The sequence below is a fragment of the Priapulus caudatus genome, unplaced genomic scaffold (assembly GCF_000485595.1).
Source record: "Priapulus caudatus unplaced genomic scaffold, Priapulus_caudatus-5.0.1 Scaffold1963, whole genome shotgun sequence".
Lineage (NCBI taxonomy): Eukaryota > Metazoa > Priapulida > Priapulimorpha > Priapulimorphida > Priapulidae > Priapulus > Priapulus caudatus.
Window position 1 is genome coordinate 31161 of NW_014579024.1, and position 17843 is coordinate 49003.

Here is a 17843-nt window from a genome sequence, read left to right on the forward strand (position 1 = left end):
CGAGTTCAAAGAAGATTCCGAAGACGGATGCTGCCGCACAAAGCACCAATGCCTCGTGCCCTGAATCAAAATCATTCTGCACACAATCGACCATATTATACCTTGTCAGATATTTACCGGGACAAAGCCACTTACACACCTGAAAGTAAAACTTGCTGTACATCTTCACCTCATTAATTACGGCATTCTTTCCTCTCTCATAATCATTGCTATCCGTCCCAATCGCTCCTAAATTAATAACCTGTGACAGGCGGACGCTGACTCCCTCCATAAACGCCCATGGCTCTGCGTTTTCACGCCGGGCGAAATGGTTATTGCTGGCGCGGCGACACACCATTGAACACCATGGGTCGACCTCTATCTGCTCGCACGAAGCGCAGGGCCGTTGTGTCCTGGAGATAAAATGACAAGTACTTAAATAATTGATGACAGTGATGGTAAAAATTTAATGCTTAAAAGTTCAGTAAACTCTAATATAATGATGGGGCAACTGAACTGACGCACGGAGGACGCCAACCAGGATTTTGAGCTCCGGAAAATGGTCGCGCGTGAGCACCGCCAGCTCCATCATATTGTATATTGACTATTATTGTATCTTGTATCTTCGGTCCCTCTCTTGTCACGTCTCGATTCAACTCTTGTCACGTTACAATGGCCGCCCCCTTTCCAATTATCTCTGAACTAATCTAAATGGAATATATTTGTGATATTTAAATTATTAGGTTAAAAATGTACTTCCCGTTTGTGCAAGGTATTTCTTAGAGGTCTTGACTTTGCTAGTGGTCAAATTCTGGAGTTGTTCACAGAATAAATCACTTGAAGAAAACACAGTAGCCTTACTCCCACGGAGACCGAAGTAAACACGTCCATTCACCTCGGCGGCGGTGGCGCTACTAAATTTCCTTTTTAAAAGAGTATAAATAATTTTTGGCTTACACCGTTGCCATTCGTCAACTGACGTTACTAGTCTACTATACGGGTGTACATATAATTGTGCTCAAAGTGCCTCGTGCCCTGAATCAAAATCATTCTGCACACAATCGACCATATTATGCTTTGTCAGATATTTACCGGGACAAAGCCACTTACACACCTGAAAGTAAAACTTGCTGTACATCTTCACCTCATTAATTACGGCATTCTTTCCTCTATCATAATCATCACTATCCGTTCCAATCATTCCCAAATTTAAAACTTGCGAAAGGCGGACGCTGACTCCCTCCATGAATTGCCATGGCTCCGCACCCTCCCATCGCTCGAAGTGGTCAGTGCTGACGCGGCGACACACGGGGGTGCACCATGGGTCCAGCTCCATTTTTGCACACTGTGCAGGCCCCTCTTGTAGATATCAGACCCGGAGCTCTAGAGATGGCGTCAAGCCTGCAGGCCCTTCTTGTAGAGATCAGACCCGGAGCTCTAGAGATGGCGTCGAGCCTGCAGGCCCCTCTTGTAGGGATCGGACCCGGAGCTCTAGAGACGGCGTCGAGCCTGCAGGCCCCTCTTGTAGAGATTGGACCCAGAGCTCTAGAGATGGCGTCAAGCCTGCAGGCCCCTCTTGTAGAGATCAGACCCAGAGCTCTGGAGACCGCATCAAGCTTGCAGGCCCCTCTTGTAGAGATCAGACCCAGAGCTCTAGAGACTGCGTCGAGCCTGCAGGCCCCTCTTGTAGAGATTAGACCCAGAGCTCTAGAGACGGCGTCAAGCCTGCAGGCCCCTCTTGTAGAGATCAGACCCGGAGCTCTAGAGACGGCGTCGAGTCTGCAGGCCCCTCTTGTAGAGATCGGACCTGTAGCTCTAGAGACGGCGTCGAGCCTGCAGGCCCCTCTTGTAGAGATCAGACCCGGAGCTCTATTGTAGCCTTGCCTAGCACCCGGCCTAGCGCCGCTAAACGCAGGTCTGTCTCGAATCGCGTCGGGTCGGGTCTGCAGAGGGACGGGACTCCTACCGCCACTAACCAAGCCACCCTGAACCTGTATGGAATTATCACTGTGATATCTGCGATCCTCACGTCTAACAGTCATAAAGTTATCTGCAATCTGTCCAGCACGAGCCACAGAACCCACTTCAGTCTGTCGTAAATGGTGTCGGAGATCATCATTCCGTATGGTAGAAATAAACTGATCAAGCAGTACCGTCTCTAAAACCCCGTAAAACTGCGCAATAACTCCTGAGGAGGTTTAAGCCACCTATGAAAATAGGTTTGCAAACGTCCCGCAAATTCCTGAAAAGTCTCATCTAGTAATTTTTTTGCTGTTTTAAAATTAACTCTATACGTCTCTGAAGTCAGATTATACGATGCGAGTATAGCTGCTGTCACTAGCTCGAAGTTCTGTCTGACGTCATCTGCTAAACGAAATAAGCATTTCTGAGCTCGCCCCGATAGTAATGGCTAGAAGCTCTAGATGGCTCTAGAATAGCCGTCCACCGATCTCTAGGTTTGCTCTGCGCTATACATAGTCTCTCAAATGTCTGTAAGTAACAGTCAATGTCATCCTCCTGTGTCATCTTATGCATGCCCCCTAACTTATACATTGATGAGCTTGACTCTCTATGCCCAGCGTCTGCTACCGCTCCTCGATCTGCAAGTAACTGTCAGAAAAGCCTGATTTTGCTGTTGTTGTTGCTGTAGCTGTAATGTGTGTTGCTGTTGTTGTTGCTGCACAAACCCCATTATGGCCTGCATCTCTGGTGAAGTCCTTCGCAACCCTCTTAGGAGGCATTGTGTGTGTCTAAATCAGTACTTACATAAACGGCTGATGCAACCTGACTTGCTCTCCGCAAAATCAAGTCCCAACCAAAAGTTGGCTTACCTCACCGTTGTGTTATGTACATATATCTCGTGTTCAAATAAGAAAAAGAAAAATAAATGTAATCCCTTCCTGGTTTTATATCAAAAAAATCCTATAGCGGGCAGAGACCCCCAAAATGCGCAACCATGCAAGCAATCAATACCCTGAATGCAATGTCAATGACACGGAATACGCGAAAATAAACGCTCAAAACATGCCAAAACCAACGAAATACACGACTCATAATACTACTGTAATATGCCTTACTGCGCCACCTACTGAACAACTATCGTACCTATATCTCCCTATCTACCGTTAGTACCGTTGAAAGCTAATTCGCTACCATCCGCGACTGACTGCAAAACAACAACGCTCAAACACGACGGAGGTGTTGAGTAAAGTGAATACACGAGTCTGAGCGACAAACACGCGGGCTTGACACTCAGCTGACAGACCTACTGTACGTTCACAGCAGTCTCCCTAACGACATGCGCGATGCAAGTCGAAAGAACTATGCAGTCTACCATTGTACGCTACGTGCGCCATACAATACGTCTCCTAGCTTATCAACGAACACGATACGATACGCATACTGGAAAAGGTACTTAGCTTGATGTACAGCTTGTTGTCCAGGGCCTCCATTCTACGTACGCGACGAACCAGTTCACATCACTACTATCCTGTCGACTGCGCCAAAATGTAAGGGTTGGATCCTTACACGGTCGGTGTCCTGGCCGTCTGGTAGAATGAAGCTGTCTATACAGAGGTCCCGCCGGTCTCCTTACCAGAACGGCAGGTGGGGCCAGATGCTCCATGGGGTGGGCTCCCGCCCGTCCCCTCACCGCGCCAGGGTGGGGTCTAGGGATGACCCTCGTGGCCTTCCTCCTGCGCCCCTGTTCCTCGCGTTCTCGCCCAGCTCCCCTCTGGACGTGGTGGCGACGAGGAGACCTCCGTCTCCTCTCTCGTGTCGCTGGCGCCGGACTGCGTCTCCTCGCGGCATCAATAGGCGCCTGGCTCCTCCTGGCCACCTCTGTTGCCGCTACCAGGATAGCAGGCCAATCCACACTCGTGGATGTCGGGGGAACTGCTGCCGGTTGGTCACGGCCGACCGCAGCTCCCACTTCCCTCCTTGGCGCGGCGTCCCTCTCGCCGGACCGCTGACTGGCGCTCTCTCCTCCGGACGGCTGCCTCCTCTTCTTCTTCTTCCCCTGCACGATCTCCCAGGCCGGGGGCGACAGCAGCAGTGCGTCGGAGAAGGGCATCTCCGGCCATGGCTCGCCCAGCTCCATTGGGCTTCCAGGCGGCACCTCCGCGAGCAGGTCCTCGACGTCTGCCACCGTCGTTTCCTGCTCTGCCCCAGCGTCCAGGTGGTGCTCGCTCCCGGATGGCCGGCTCTGCTCCTCCTCTCCACTCAAGACGGCCTCCATGCCCGCTCAGGACACCCGCCGCACGGCTGCAATAGTAAACAAGGAGGGCAACACGCCCGTTAGCTTTCAACCGTGCCTGTCTCACACCTGCCAACTGTTACGTATTGCCCGTAATTTGTTACGGACGCGAGTCAAAATTACGGTGTTACGGACGACCTCGAAAAATTACGGACAGCAAGAAATCTCTGAAATTTATATTTTTTAATGCAAAAAAAAGAAATAAACACAGTGTAAAATCAACTATTATCATGTAACATGACTACTGACTGCAGGCCCCTCTTGTAGAGATCGGACCTGTAGCTCTAGAGACGGCGTCGAGCCTGCAGGCCCCTCTTGTAGAGATCAGACCCGGAGCTCTGGAGACCGCGTCGAGCGTGCAGGGACCTCTTGTAGAGATCAGACCCGTAGCTCCGGAGATGGCGTCGAGCCTGCAGGGACCTCTTGTGGAGGTCTGACGAGATCTGGCAGATGGCTCTCGACCTGCAGCGAGAGCCATTGTCTGCATGACGCTCTGGCAGACGGCTGTCGACCTGCAGGGAAAGCCATTGTCTGCAGGACGCTTCGGGAGAAGGCAATGGATCCTCGCAGACTTTGCGTTGTCCTGCACAGTCAGCCCGGGAGAGCCGGCATGGGCTTTGTTTATTGTCATAGCATAGCAAAGGGGGATAGGGAATTGTAGTCTTTTAAATTGAAATGGAAGATGTGATGTTGAAGGGATGGATGAGTGGTATGCGTGGTATGAATACGGTTTTGCCAGTTGCTGGTCCATGTAGGATGACGACGTCTATGACGTTGGCATGGCAGGCTGTGACTCGACAACCTGTTCCACTGGTGATGTTGGGTGAGTCTAAAGATCTGAGGACAATGATGGGGGAACCAAGTTTAAGAGTAAGTTGTTGTGGTGGTAAGCCTGCGGTATTAAGGGAATTCAAGAAATCCACAGGGACAATGGAATGGACAGCTTCGTTGACAGTTAGAGTTGAGTCCGACAGACCTTTCCAAAAAAGTGACGACTCAAATTTTGTTATTAGCATTGTTGTAAAAAGAATAGACCAAGATCGTAAATAAAGTCGAGAAATAGAAATTAGTCTTCCTAAACAATATTTTTCTATCATTTTTTCATCAAAATATGTATCGGGGTTTAAAGTTCTAGAAAATGAACACATTGAATGATAGTTTTGGTGTTTTTGACTTTAAAAGAAATTTTTAAGTAAAAAAATGTTTTTTTACTTTCCGACCTACCCTTTAAAAAAATTGATTTGGAATCGTAAACAGCGATTTTTTTATTTTATGCCTAATATCGAATTATATGATAATTATATCAGCAGTTTGTAAGAATTGATATTAGAATTGAAATCCCCAATATCAGCAGTTTGTTTGGTCAGCAGTTGATAATCACTGTCTGTGGGGCTGTCTGGGGGTTTAACATGTTTTGCCAACAATACATAATTCATGCAGGAATTAGTGACAATTGGCAGGAATAATGCCATTTATTGACTGGGCAAACAACCTACGAACTATGATTGTTATTCAAGATTGTTATTGATATTTCTTAAAACCTACCTTAGGTGCAGGAGATAAAGGTATATTAACTTGTATTAACACAGCTACAAAGTTTTCGGCGTCAAACTGAACCGAACGTGAAGATGTGGTGAGCACATTGTCGTGAAGAGCCTCATTATGGATTTTGGGATATCCCAGGGGAGTCCCATGAGGGAAATTCCTTAACTTAAAAATAACTTAGCTAATAAAAATTCGCTGTTTCCCTTTGGTAGTATACATTTTAAATTAAATATATTTTAAATATGCATATATTTAGGATGAAAGAAAGAAGTTGCGCACCTGGTGAGAAATATATGATTTTATTTTATTTCCGCGGCTGTCGAGTTTCAAACTTTCGACCCCTAACGTAACCTGTATGTTACAGGCGGTTCCGGTTCCGCTTCACTACACTTCACCGCCTGTACCACTTGCTTCTTCAACCCGCTTCGCGAGGCAAGAAATCGTTGCGCCCAATCAGAGAGCTGTAACGGGCCAATCAGCCAATCAGTGAGCAGGCTTTTGCCTGACGTCATTTCTCCAGTTATTCAAGTTGCCTGATCGATAACGAGGCTTGCGAAACGCCAGGGTTTAGCTCGCGTACAGGCGGTAGATAGTGTAGTGAAGCGGAACATACCGCCTGTATCATACAGGTTACCCCTAACGTATTAGGCAAGCGTGCTACCACTGCGCCACAGCGAAAGCTGGCAACGACGCGTACTGCGTTGGTTAATGGTAGTGAGTAGTCACGTCGATCGATACAGCGGTATGGTATCGGTACACCAGTGTTAAATAAAACGACTTAAAATTCAACTTTATCGTGTTTTCATCATTGCAAAAGTGCGCCTATATTACTCTATGAGTAGTAATGCATCGTTTACAGTCAAGCAATTCGAAATCATGCGAGCAGATTCAGAGAACATAGGTAACAAAGAATGGGCTGTTCCCGTTTATAGTATAGATGAATTGTATATCGTACTATATAACAAAATGAATCGTCATCCGTCACTGACCGACTTTCCAACGACAAAACGGACAAATTGCCAGTAAGTCTATTGATCATGAACAGAAGTTCTAACTTAGGTTACAGTTCCTTACCACTAGATTTACATGGCGTCCGTTTCACATGTCAAAATAACAAAATCCATACCCTTATAAACTATGTGATTTACTGTACAGGAAAATCGGTACATACTTATCTGTCAGTGATTAGCGGAGTGATCGGTTTGCCAATGAACTGTCTTCGACCGTCTATGTATTTCTTTGTATTTCTGTATTAAATAAAGTAAGAAAAATTGACTCGCGCATGCACACATATTTATGCTAGTAATCTAGTACACATCTACATACACCTTGTAGTACACATAGTAATTAATCTAGTAATCTGTAATAAATCTATAATATATAATCTATAATCCACAGCATATCTAGTAATCAATCAAGTAATCTAGTATCTCTAGCAATCGAGCTGTTACTCGGTCACATATCACGTTATACATCTGCAACCAAATGAACCAATAGCCATAGCAGAGTGATACCAGTAGTAGATAATACCTTATTATAAAATGACTTTATTAAGATCCCCCGAAATTCTTCGTGACATCAGGCTATTTCCAAATGCAACACAACTCTGTAGCTCTGAAACTTGTCTACACATCGCATGTCTACAGTTTGGATGATCACGACCAAATACTACGCATCGAAAGGGGACATTAAACCCGTATAATAACTAGGATGTGATTGCTCAAGTTAGGATTATGTTTAAGGTGAAGGTTAGGGTTAGGATGAGGGCTAATAAAAATTGTCAAATACCCTTCAAACTGAGAATGGGCAGGGCACGGGCAGGACAGGAGCGAAACAGGCAGGGCGGGGCGTGAACGAGCCTTTGAAAGGGCGGAAAGGCGGCGCTTCGGCAAGCAGTGGGTGGTGCGTGGGTGAGCTAGGGGCAGGAGCAGCGGGTGGGTGATGCAGGGCATCTCTATGCACCTTGTCGGCGGCGGCCATCAGCTTATCAGCCATCCTCTCAAGGTTGGGCGACTTGGACGTGTAGATGTAGAATAGAATTTCTATTAGCATGGTGTAAAGGAAATTAATCATCTCCAACAGCACCTCAGATTCCATGTTCATGATGTTTAAACGACTCGTTGCTCTCCATCCCGTCTTCAAACGTTCCAAAAAACACGGGCGACCGCGCTGAAACAACACAACACACAACCGAGACGCATCGTAACTATGGAGACGTGCCTGACGAGAGAGTATAATTAATTATTATTGGCTTTTGGTGATAACTGATAGGTTGGTGATATCTACTTCTGGTGATATGTTGTCTTGTCATAGCCTTGTCCACGAAGATACTGAAGATCAACACCATATTCCTTTAGACTTGTTTTAATCACATTTGCCAGACCTCTTCCTGTAAGGTCATACACAGGTACAAACTGCAAAAAGTCTTCACGAATATGAAGCTGTTTGTCCACATACCGTGCACACAGCGAAAACTGCTCGATGTTAGACACGTCTGTAGTTTCATCGGCCAATATAGCGAAGCACTTGGAAGCATTAATCTGTTCCACTATTTTATCTCTGATGAACGTATTGCAGCACCCAACAATTCCATTTTGAATTCTAGGGCTTAAGTAAGACGCATTTTTGCCACAATTTTCGAGGTGGCCCTTCAAGTCCTGGTCACCTGTCTGTACTCGATAACGAAGAAGGGCTCTAAAATTCCCTTCATTCGAAAGTGACTCCTCTATATCGGTATCAATCGTGCCAGAATCCCTATGACCTCTGAGCGCAAGCCCCTGTCTTCCACATAGTATGACCGTATCAATGATGGGCCGAACTCTTTTGCGATTTTCTTGCACCTTCTGAGCAGCCCTATTAAGTTGATATTGAATTGATGTTTCCTGTGCATCAGCTACTTTCAGTAGGCGTTCTGCGCTTTCCACACATCCTTTGTGGTAATTATGTCTTTCATGAGTCTTGAAATTCTCAATGGCTTTGATCCAATTTGTGTACGGCTCCTTTACCAGTTTTCCAAGACGCTGGCCTCCGGCATTCTCTGGCACGAACAAAACACAATACTCACAAAATGCAACTTTTGTTGATGCACTGTAAGCCAGCCAATTCCAACATTGAAGCCATCCATGCTAGAACCTAAGGTTGCGTTTCTCAACTGGAAAAGGATGGTTTCGGTCTGGTACCCAGATATGACGAAGTAGTCGTACTCGTTTATTCTTGTCAAGCTGTGATGTGCAAAAAAAGATTTAATGATTACAGTATATGACAGTAAGCACACCAAAAATAAATTGTATAAAAATATTAGTATTCGTACGGTATCAGCAAGTTAATGCGGCAATTAATTCAAAGCAACAACGCGTTTTGTGTTGCAACTTGCTTCTCTAGTAGCATGCTGAGAAGCAATGTTCATGTCATTTATGGCATAATGCTTGTGTGTAGACCGTAGTAATCCCACTTATTTTTTCTCATGATATATTTTTAAGACTTGGAAAGTGTTTCGAAGTTATACTCGCCCTCTAAAACCCCTTTAGATTGATAACTTAGTTGAAAGTCATTAAATAACCCGATTTTGTTGTTGTTTGTTTGTTTTTGAAAGTCAAGATCAGTACGTCACCTGTTTCAACAACAGAAGACCTCGTGTGAACATGGGGCGAGGCTGGTCAAGTCGGACTCCACATGTTGCATACATTTCCTTGCCATCTGCTATTGGCAGACGAATGGCCTCTCGTGACAGGAAACCAAAGAGCTCAGTCTTGTTTTGATCCACACGAAGGAAGGCCTTCCAGTTCTTAGGCATGACGGTAGAGGGAGCCACTCTCTTCCTGATGCTCTTGCCCCTCTTCTGTCTGGTCGTGCCTTTCAGGCTGTCAGGTAGATATACATCCCAGACGAGGTCGAGTCTGTTGACCTTTTCGAGTTGAGTGGAGATGTAAGGTGCAAAGACTGTGTTCACATACTCTTCAAAGGTCTTTGCCGTTACAGGATTGAGCATTTGAACAATAGCTGCCCCGTCAAGGATTGTGGCATCAACCCCAGGTGTGCTTGTGGTTTCGGGTTGGTCCGATTTCAGGCAGTGTAGTAGATCTGCTTTGACTCCAAGGCGCAGTTTTCCTCCTGTTGGTAATGCTGGTTGGGCTGCCTGGTTCTCGTGGCAGAAGAACTGGTCCAGATCCCCATCACGTGATTGACAGGCAATATACAGCCTCGAGAAGAGACTACAGTCACTCTTCACTGCGGCGAGTTGGATCTGCTGCTTTGATTGAGTCTTTATGGTCTGTGGCCGACTGAAGAGTGGCGACTTGTTCTTGGGCAGTGTTTCTGTAACTGGCTTCGTACATAGTTCCAGTTTTTCTTCCACAAACTTTGTGTACTGCTCCTCACCAAGTGACTCACAGTTTCTGCCACTGGGGTGTCCATTGTCTCTCGTGTCAAGGACCAGTAGATCTTGAGTGTTCCCTAGGAAGGGATTCCCCATCTCTTCAAACACTGCTATAAGTGCTCTGACAGCCTTTATAAAAGCTTCTTGTGTAGCGTTGAATGTACGTTCGTAGACAGTAGCTCGTAGATAGTAGACGTAACGATGATGTAAACGGTAAACGACTTATAGCTTTATTCTAAACACGAACAGTGACAGTGTACACATACCAACTCCTAGGCGGGGTCTCTCCCGTTTCTCTAAAACTGCTCTCTTTTAAGCTGTGAACGCATGCCCCGCGTTCTACTGGTTTTCCTGATTTATGGCCTGGCTAGTGGTTGCAAGGACGGCTGGGGCCGGACGATTCATTGTTTGGAGTTCGATGCCTCCTTGACCAGTTCTCGGACTGTCATAAAACTCGCTTACTGATTGCCCGTTTGATGCCTTCGGCGCTGTTCTAGGGTCAGGGCGCGGCTGTCGCCGTGCCGTGAGAACAGGCCGTTTGTTCTAAATATGTCGTGCGCAATCTGTTGCACGTCCCTGAACGGTGGTATTCGCCGCGTTCCCACGGTGCGACATTTCTGCATTACACTTGCACTCCAGGTTTCTGGTCATGGTGAAGATGCCCAGTGTCGTGAGCACCGCCAGGTCCTCTTGTCGCCTGCTCTTCAAACTCTGCAATGATCCTGGCTATTTCTGGCCCTGCCACCATCCAGCGTCTGAGTGCCCCAGGGTTTCCTGTTAGTCCAATAGCTCCACCAGACCCTTTGACCACAGCGTTGTTCTGTTCATGACATTGGTCAGTTGCCATGGCATAGAACTTGTTGCTGGTCTTGTGTACCACAAACTTCCCAGACTTGAATTCTGCTAGGACATCTGGGTGCTTGTCAATGAGGTTCATCATATCACGGATGTGTACAGAAAGCCACTTGGAATAGTGAGTGTGATCTAAGGCGAACATCCAGGGCATGATCTGTGTCAGGGATTCTACATAGAGCTCAAAGTTCCCTTCACGAAGTGATCGGATGTACAGCAGCAAGAGAACCTCCAGTAACAGGGTCTTGAGCCAGTAGTCAAAGTGCACACTGGCCTTTGCTCGCTGTGTGCACCACTCCGCAAAGACCTGATTATCTGGCTGTGTGGTGTTGCCATCATCCGGTGTGCAGTCTTTACTCTATGCCTGCTGGAGTAGTGTGTGGAGGGTTGCAGATGTGACTTGGTGTGCATGGCGGGTCTTGGTAACATGGCTGGCTCGAATGAAGGAATCTGCTGTTCCAGAGCTGGCAATGTCGGCCTGTACCAGGGCGTTCGTCCAACCGCTGTCCTCCAACCAGTCTCCCAGCAGCTAAAACACAACACAAATTATGTTAATGATGTTCAGATTGTACGACACTAGCCTCTGCCTGACACAATGTACATAACACTCAGCCAACTATTTCAGTTGCCAGATACACATGCACAGAACATTGGTGAAATATTGTTGCTGTTACTACTACATGTACTGGTATCTCATAGGTACTACACCGGCTATTACTGTATATCATGGAACTTGCCTTCAACACACTCATCTCGATATGCAGACCGCCGAACATGGTCACAAAGTGATCCTCTCCACGTGTGGCTGGCCAGGTCCACTGTATTTCCTTGGCAAGGGCGAAGAGTGGCTGATCAACAGCAAGTACAGGTACTTGTCCAGGGTTCAGGTGCTGAATAGCTGCCATGACGATGGTCATGGAATGTCTTATCATTGCCACCGAGTGTGTGCTGTCTAGGAACAGAGGCAACAGTGCATTGATCGCGGCAGGTGGGATCACTGCTTGCTAGACATCGGCATGGTAGGCAGACCATGACACCCATTCATCTATGGATTGCTTCTATAGAGCTGTCTCCACTGTCCTCAGCCACACATTCTCTTCTTCCACGGCAGCTTTAGCAGCCAGGAGGTCGTGAGGCCTTGCCGGACGTTGTACAGCCGGTGCAGTGAAGTGCTTCGTCTTTGGCAGCAGGTGGCACACTTGTGTACACTGATGGCAGAGGTGCTACCGACTTGGCGGAAGAGATGTCTTGCCCAATCACCACTACACCACGGTTGAGTTCGCCATTCGTGTGTGATGGATGTTGCATTAGGGAGATACCTGTGCCATGAAAAGAATCCTTGGCTGTCGCAGAGCTGGGTTATGATCAATATTATCGACAGCCCCAGTAGTGAACAGTTCCTGGCGCAGCTTGGGTGGGCAAACAACTTCTTCCATGTTGAAGCGCTGGCAGACACCATTGGCAATGTCTGCTGTGAGCTGTAGTAATCTATCATATGACACACACATCCCTAGGCTGAACAGTGTGTCAATCAGACCTCTGCTCCTGGTCACAGCGTGAATCTTGAGGGACAAGTAGAGTGGGAGTGGGGTTTCTCTCTCGCGGCTGTGGCGCACTGAGGTTGGCTCCACACTGCGTGCATGCTTTACACTGTTGAACGCCAGTAGCTGCGATACTGTAAGAGCAGCCGTTGTGGTGCTTGTGTTGGCCAACTGAGTCTGGTGCTTGATGTTCGCCCCGTCGAGGATCATGTTTACCAGAGCAAGGAGGGATGGTGTCACAGAATCTTTCTGGCAGTCAGCTTGGAACGCACCGTCAAAGGTGAACCTGGTCTGAAACATGTCTCTACGTACTACCTGTGCTGCTCTTACTAGGTGCATGGCATCACTGTCATGATCACAGGCCTTCTTCAGGGCGGGACCTATATCTTTCTCAAACAAGAGAAGTGTGTCTCGACCCTGAGAATGGGCTCTCAGATCAGGAAGCACAGAAAGAAGTCTGTCCTTCAGTCTGGTTGTGTGTATTCTGTTGGTTACCGTGGCACCCAGCTGCTCCAATCTCTTCATGTAGAGGTTAGCCACGTCTGAGAGTTTAAATACAAGGGAATTGTCCTCATCTGCATGCATGTCCTCCATGAATACCACCAGCTCAGCAAAGGCTATGCCATGCAGACGATCCGCATCCTCGTCCTTGAGTGCGGCTGGTCTCATTTTGTTGTATGATGCACGGAGACAGTTGCGATGGTATTTTGCCTCGATGGCAATCATGTCTCCTGATGACAGCTTGGCCAGCAGTTCAGTGTCCCCCAATTCAGTGGCTCATCTCCGAACGTTTTTGTCAATTTCCTTTGTAGCTGCTTCGTGCAAGTCTGCAGTGCCAGCTGGCTTATTACAAAAGAAACAGATAGGCTCGGTTGACTGTGGACGGCGGTGGCTAGCTGCTGATCGTGTGTGCACGATTGGAGTACCGGTACTAGATTGCTGTCCTAAAGCTGATTCTGCTCTGCTCTGCTGGTCAAACATTTTTTTGTTAAACTTTAAACGACATTTCTTGTGCCACTGATCACTGTGTGTCCTCAAGGTAGCTTCTACACCATCGCCATCATCCAGTCTGTTCACGTTGAGTTCCATTGGCATGTGCCGAAGTCCCTTGAACTGAAGGAGGTCTTCTATCTATGATGCATAGCCACTACCACTCGGTTTCATGGTTGATCTTAGCACTGCAAAGGTTCATCTGTCTCTGCTTGGCAAAGAATACAAAGCTCCCAGTTAGTTCTTGGAGGTGGTCTTGATTGCTTGGACGTAGAGGGCTGAGCTGGGTCTATGAGGATATGACGCTTTGCCATAGTGACGATCAGGTCTGGGATGCTTGTATCTTGGCTTTGATCATCAGGCAGGGAATCCTGCAACACACAAGTTATACAACAATTGTGTTAGTACCAGCCACCACAGTTTACATACATTGGCATCAATATTTGATATGTTGAGGTCATTGACCTCTCACTGTCCTCAGAGGTCAAAGCTAGACACCTGTAAATAATCACCAACGCTGTGTGGAATATGTAGACACTTTTATTGGAACACAAATGCATGGTTTGTACATCATAAACATATTTACCATTAACCAATGATGCCAAACATCAATATTTTGATACTTTGAGGTCATTGACCTCTCACGGTCCTCGGAGGTCAAAGCTAGACACCTGTAAATAATTACCAATGCTGTGTGGAATATGTAGACACTTATTGGAACACAAATGCATGGTTTGTACATCATAAACATGTTTACCATTAACCAATGACGCCAAACATCAATATTTTGATACTTTTAGGTCATTGACCTCTCACGGTCCTCAGAGGTCAAATCTGCCTTACCTCCCGATCTGAAAATGAAGCTAATGGCATGTACTAACACTGGTAGAAATTTCATGCTTTAGTCATAATTTGCACAATGCTTATGATATGAGAGATTGTCCGCTGCACTATAATTAAAAATCATTGACTTTACCATCTTCTAAATTGCCATACTGCTGCTTTCTCCCAGAAATCACTAGAAGTACAATCATTATCATTTGATCAATCTTACTTAGATTACTCTTACCACCGCACTTACCAGATTATTCATGAAGTCTACCGCATCGTTTCACAACTGGGCTTCTTCTTCTTCTTCTTNTTTGATGTTAATAACGAGTCGGCCCCGTCTGATTGGCAGTTCTTCATGATTGATAGAGGCTCCATGTTAGACAGTACTATGATGTTCTTTAACGCACTGCTAACCTGTTCAGCCGTTGGGTTGAAGGAATGGCCACTCTTCGCCCTTACAGTTGAAAAGAGATTCTGAAAAAATGTGCATTTAAAAATGAAATAAAGTTCTCATAAAATTTATTTTGTATTATTAAGCTCACTACAGTTAATTTACATTTCCGTTTATTGATAACAGCCAAACATTTCTATTGAAAAATATGTATCAAAGTTCATGCAGCCATTTCGAATTGGATGTCGCCATTAATGGGAAATTACGTGCCTCAATGCAGTCCTGGTTGAATCGACTGGTAAAAACCATCGTAAAACCCTCATCCAGCAGCTCCCTGGTTAGTCTGACAACTGCACGAATAGAGTTGACCAGGCCCCATTGGAATGGCAGTACCTTTCCAAAACTCCAAGACTTGGTCCAGGAAATGGATTCCTCAAGAAACTGTTAGTAACAGGTATTTAAATTAACACTACTTCTAAAAGTCTGTTAATATCATTTTACCAACTAATATTTAGCACCCTAATTTTAGTATTTCCTATAAGTTATTTCCATTATTTTCATTTAAACAGTAAAAATGCATCAAATACCTTAAACTCCTCTGAAGTTACAGAAGAGAGGGGTTTGGAACTTTTCCGATTCACATGCAATGTTCTGGAATTCAATATATCGAAGAGTTTGTCTACTCTTTCAAGAAATGCACTTGTTTGCATGGCTGTAGCTGCCAGTAGGCCTACAGATGCATATGTATGAAGACCTGTATCAGAAAACTTCATATTAGGCAATTTTAGGTCCCCTACCAGAAACCAGAGGGAGTGTCTCATAGAAAGTTATTCAATAATATGCTTGTTTTATTATGCATGTGTGTACATGTTATGCATGCATGTTCTTGTGAATGCACATTTCGAAAAATATTCACTGTTATATATTACTAATTGTAATAATATGACACATCTGATCTTTATATGTACCTGCAGCCACTGTGTGAGACAAGACCTGAACGGCCATCCTCACATTCTGTTTCTTGAACAGGCCAGGGTTGAGGTGCACATCCGTCAGCTTTGGTGCAAGACGCAGGCTCTGGCTCTTGTCTAAGTTGTAGAACTCTACAACGTCTTGCCAGCTGGCCTCTACTCTTCCATTGACCTAATACATTTATTGTGTTGTTTTATATTGCATATATATGGTCATTTAACCTTAGATAAAGGTGCTGTAGTAATAATTTTATAACAGGAAGAAATATAGCTGAAGAATTCGGATATATAAAAATATATTTGACATTATCATAAAATACCTTAACAAAGAGATTTTTCCGGAAGTTGTTCCGGAGACTCTTGAAAAGGTGTGGGATGTCGAATATCACCAGATAATTCCTTCCACTTAGCTCTATGGAAGGGTTATTCTTTGTCATGCCAAGGCATGATAGTGCTGCACGATTCGTTGGTCCCTGATCACACACAACTGCTCTCACCTGTCAAAAAAAAGCTTTTCCAATTGAGCAGTTTAATAACATAATATAAAACGTTACATAGGTTCTATGTATATAAACTTTCTATGTTTATTATCTTGTTATTTAAGGCATGTAAGAAATTTTTGTAGTAAATACATACCTTCAATCCCAATGCTTCCAATTTTTTAACTGACAGCAGTATGTGTCGCTGCAAACTTTTCGATCTTACTGTTGTGCCGACAAATTGAAATCCAATCACCTGGCAGCAAGAATAAAAATAATCTGTTTATATAACATGGGAGGTGATGCACAGAAAATAAAAATCCTGATAAATAGCAATCAATCTTCATATGCAACTTACAATCAATTAATAGTCAATAGATTACCTGCTTCCAGTTCGAACATAATCCTCTAGCCATGAATACGAGGACATGCTTAGCACATGTTCCATCTTCTGCCAATCCTGATACACGATCTCGGTGTCTGTTGTACTGTACAAATTCTTTAATTGACATTTCGTCAAAAACTAACGTGCAGTTGCGATGCTTTTCTTCAAGCTGACTAACTCGCACTTGCAATATTTTGTCGTATGCACCGGACAGGATTCCTGGCTGCAATACAATGATAAGTGATTGGAGGTTTACGTACCTGGGTATAATTGTCAGTTGTTTTAAATTCTGTCATGGGCTTGACAATTACATTGCCAATAGGTAGCTGTTTTGCACAAAATCTCTTAATAGTAAGGTACAGCTATTCATATTTTAATCAAAAATTGACATTTTAATGATTGCTTAACATTATTACATTTTAATGTGTAAAAGGTATACCTCAAAAGTACCAACGATATTGCGAAGGAATCTGAACAGGGTAATCCGAGATGGCAAGTGGAGCAATCTGGCTATCTCCCTGTACGCTGAAGGGCTTCGGTAATAAATGCCGAGGCACAACAACTTAACAGCTTTATTCCACCTTCCAATCTTCCTTCTGCACTTTGAGTTCAGAATTTGGCATTTCAGCAATGTGACCTATAATTAAAATTATATAATTAAAAAATAATGCGGATGACAAAAACAAATACTAGTAACAGAATTTATGTTTAATATGCTAACATATCACTTACCTGCTCCTTTGACAAAAACTGACTGGCCTGTTGCAATACATTTTCTGTTGATGGGTGCGATTTTCTCTGACCTAAATGAGAGAAATTCACCTCTTAAATACACTGTTAAAATTATTGTGCATTATAATTTACTAAACGAGCATGTCACATTTGCCCACATGTCGCAGTCAACTCTAGTTCTTTATCAATTTTATTAATCTCTACCTGTAACAAGCTGCATACATAAGCTATGCCATAGGTTTGTTAACATGATTGAAAATATAAAGCACCTACGTAGTTCCTTTACTTTAGCACGTAACTTCGATATTTTTGATTGCAGTCCTCTAATCACTTTTTTGCAACTACAGCAAGACTTGTCCTGCTTTGCACTTCTTGACATATCCTATACACAAAACGTGTAATATGTATCAATAAATATAACTTAAGCTATATAATTGTACATCGATCCACACCTCATAATATTTATTTATTTAAAAGCCTGTATATAATTATATTGCCAATTCAAAACAATAGGCTA

General features: G+C 44.7%; 1 protein-coding gene across 1 annotated transcript; it reads right to left on the reverse strand.

The window, feature by feature from the left end:
* Window positions 1-14684: 14684 nt before the first annotated feature.
* Window positions 14685-16659, reverse strand: LOC106817986. Its single transcript, XM_014822689.1, has 6 exons — window positions 16593-16659; window positions 16367-16465; window positions 16051-16227; window positions 15728-15902; window positions 15347-15513; window positions 14685-15200 (listed from the first exon to the last, which is right to left on the reverse strand). Exons 1-6 carry the CDS (start codon window positions 16623-16625, stop codon window positions 14973-14975), a joined length of 879 nt encoding a protein of 292 aa, XP_014678175.1. The 5' UTR covers window positions 16626-16659; the 3' UTR covers window positions 14685-14972.
* Between the last annotated feature and the right edge of the window lie 1184 nt (window positions 16660-17843).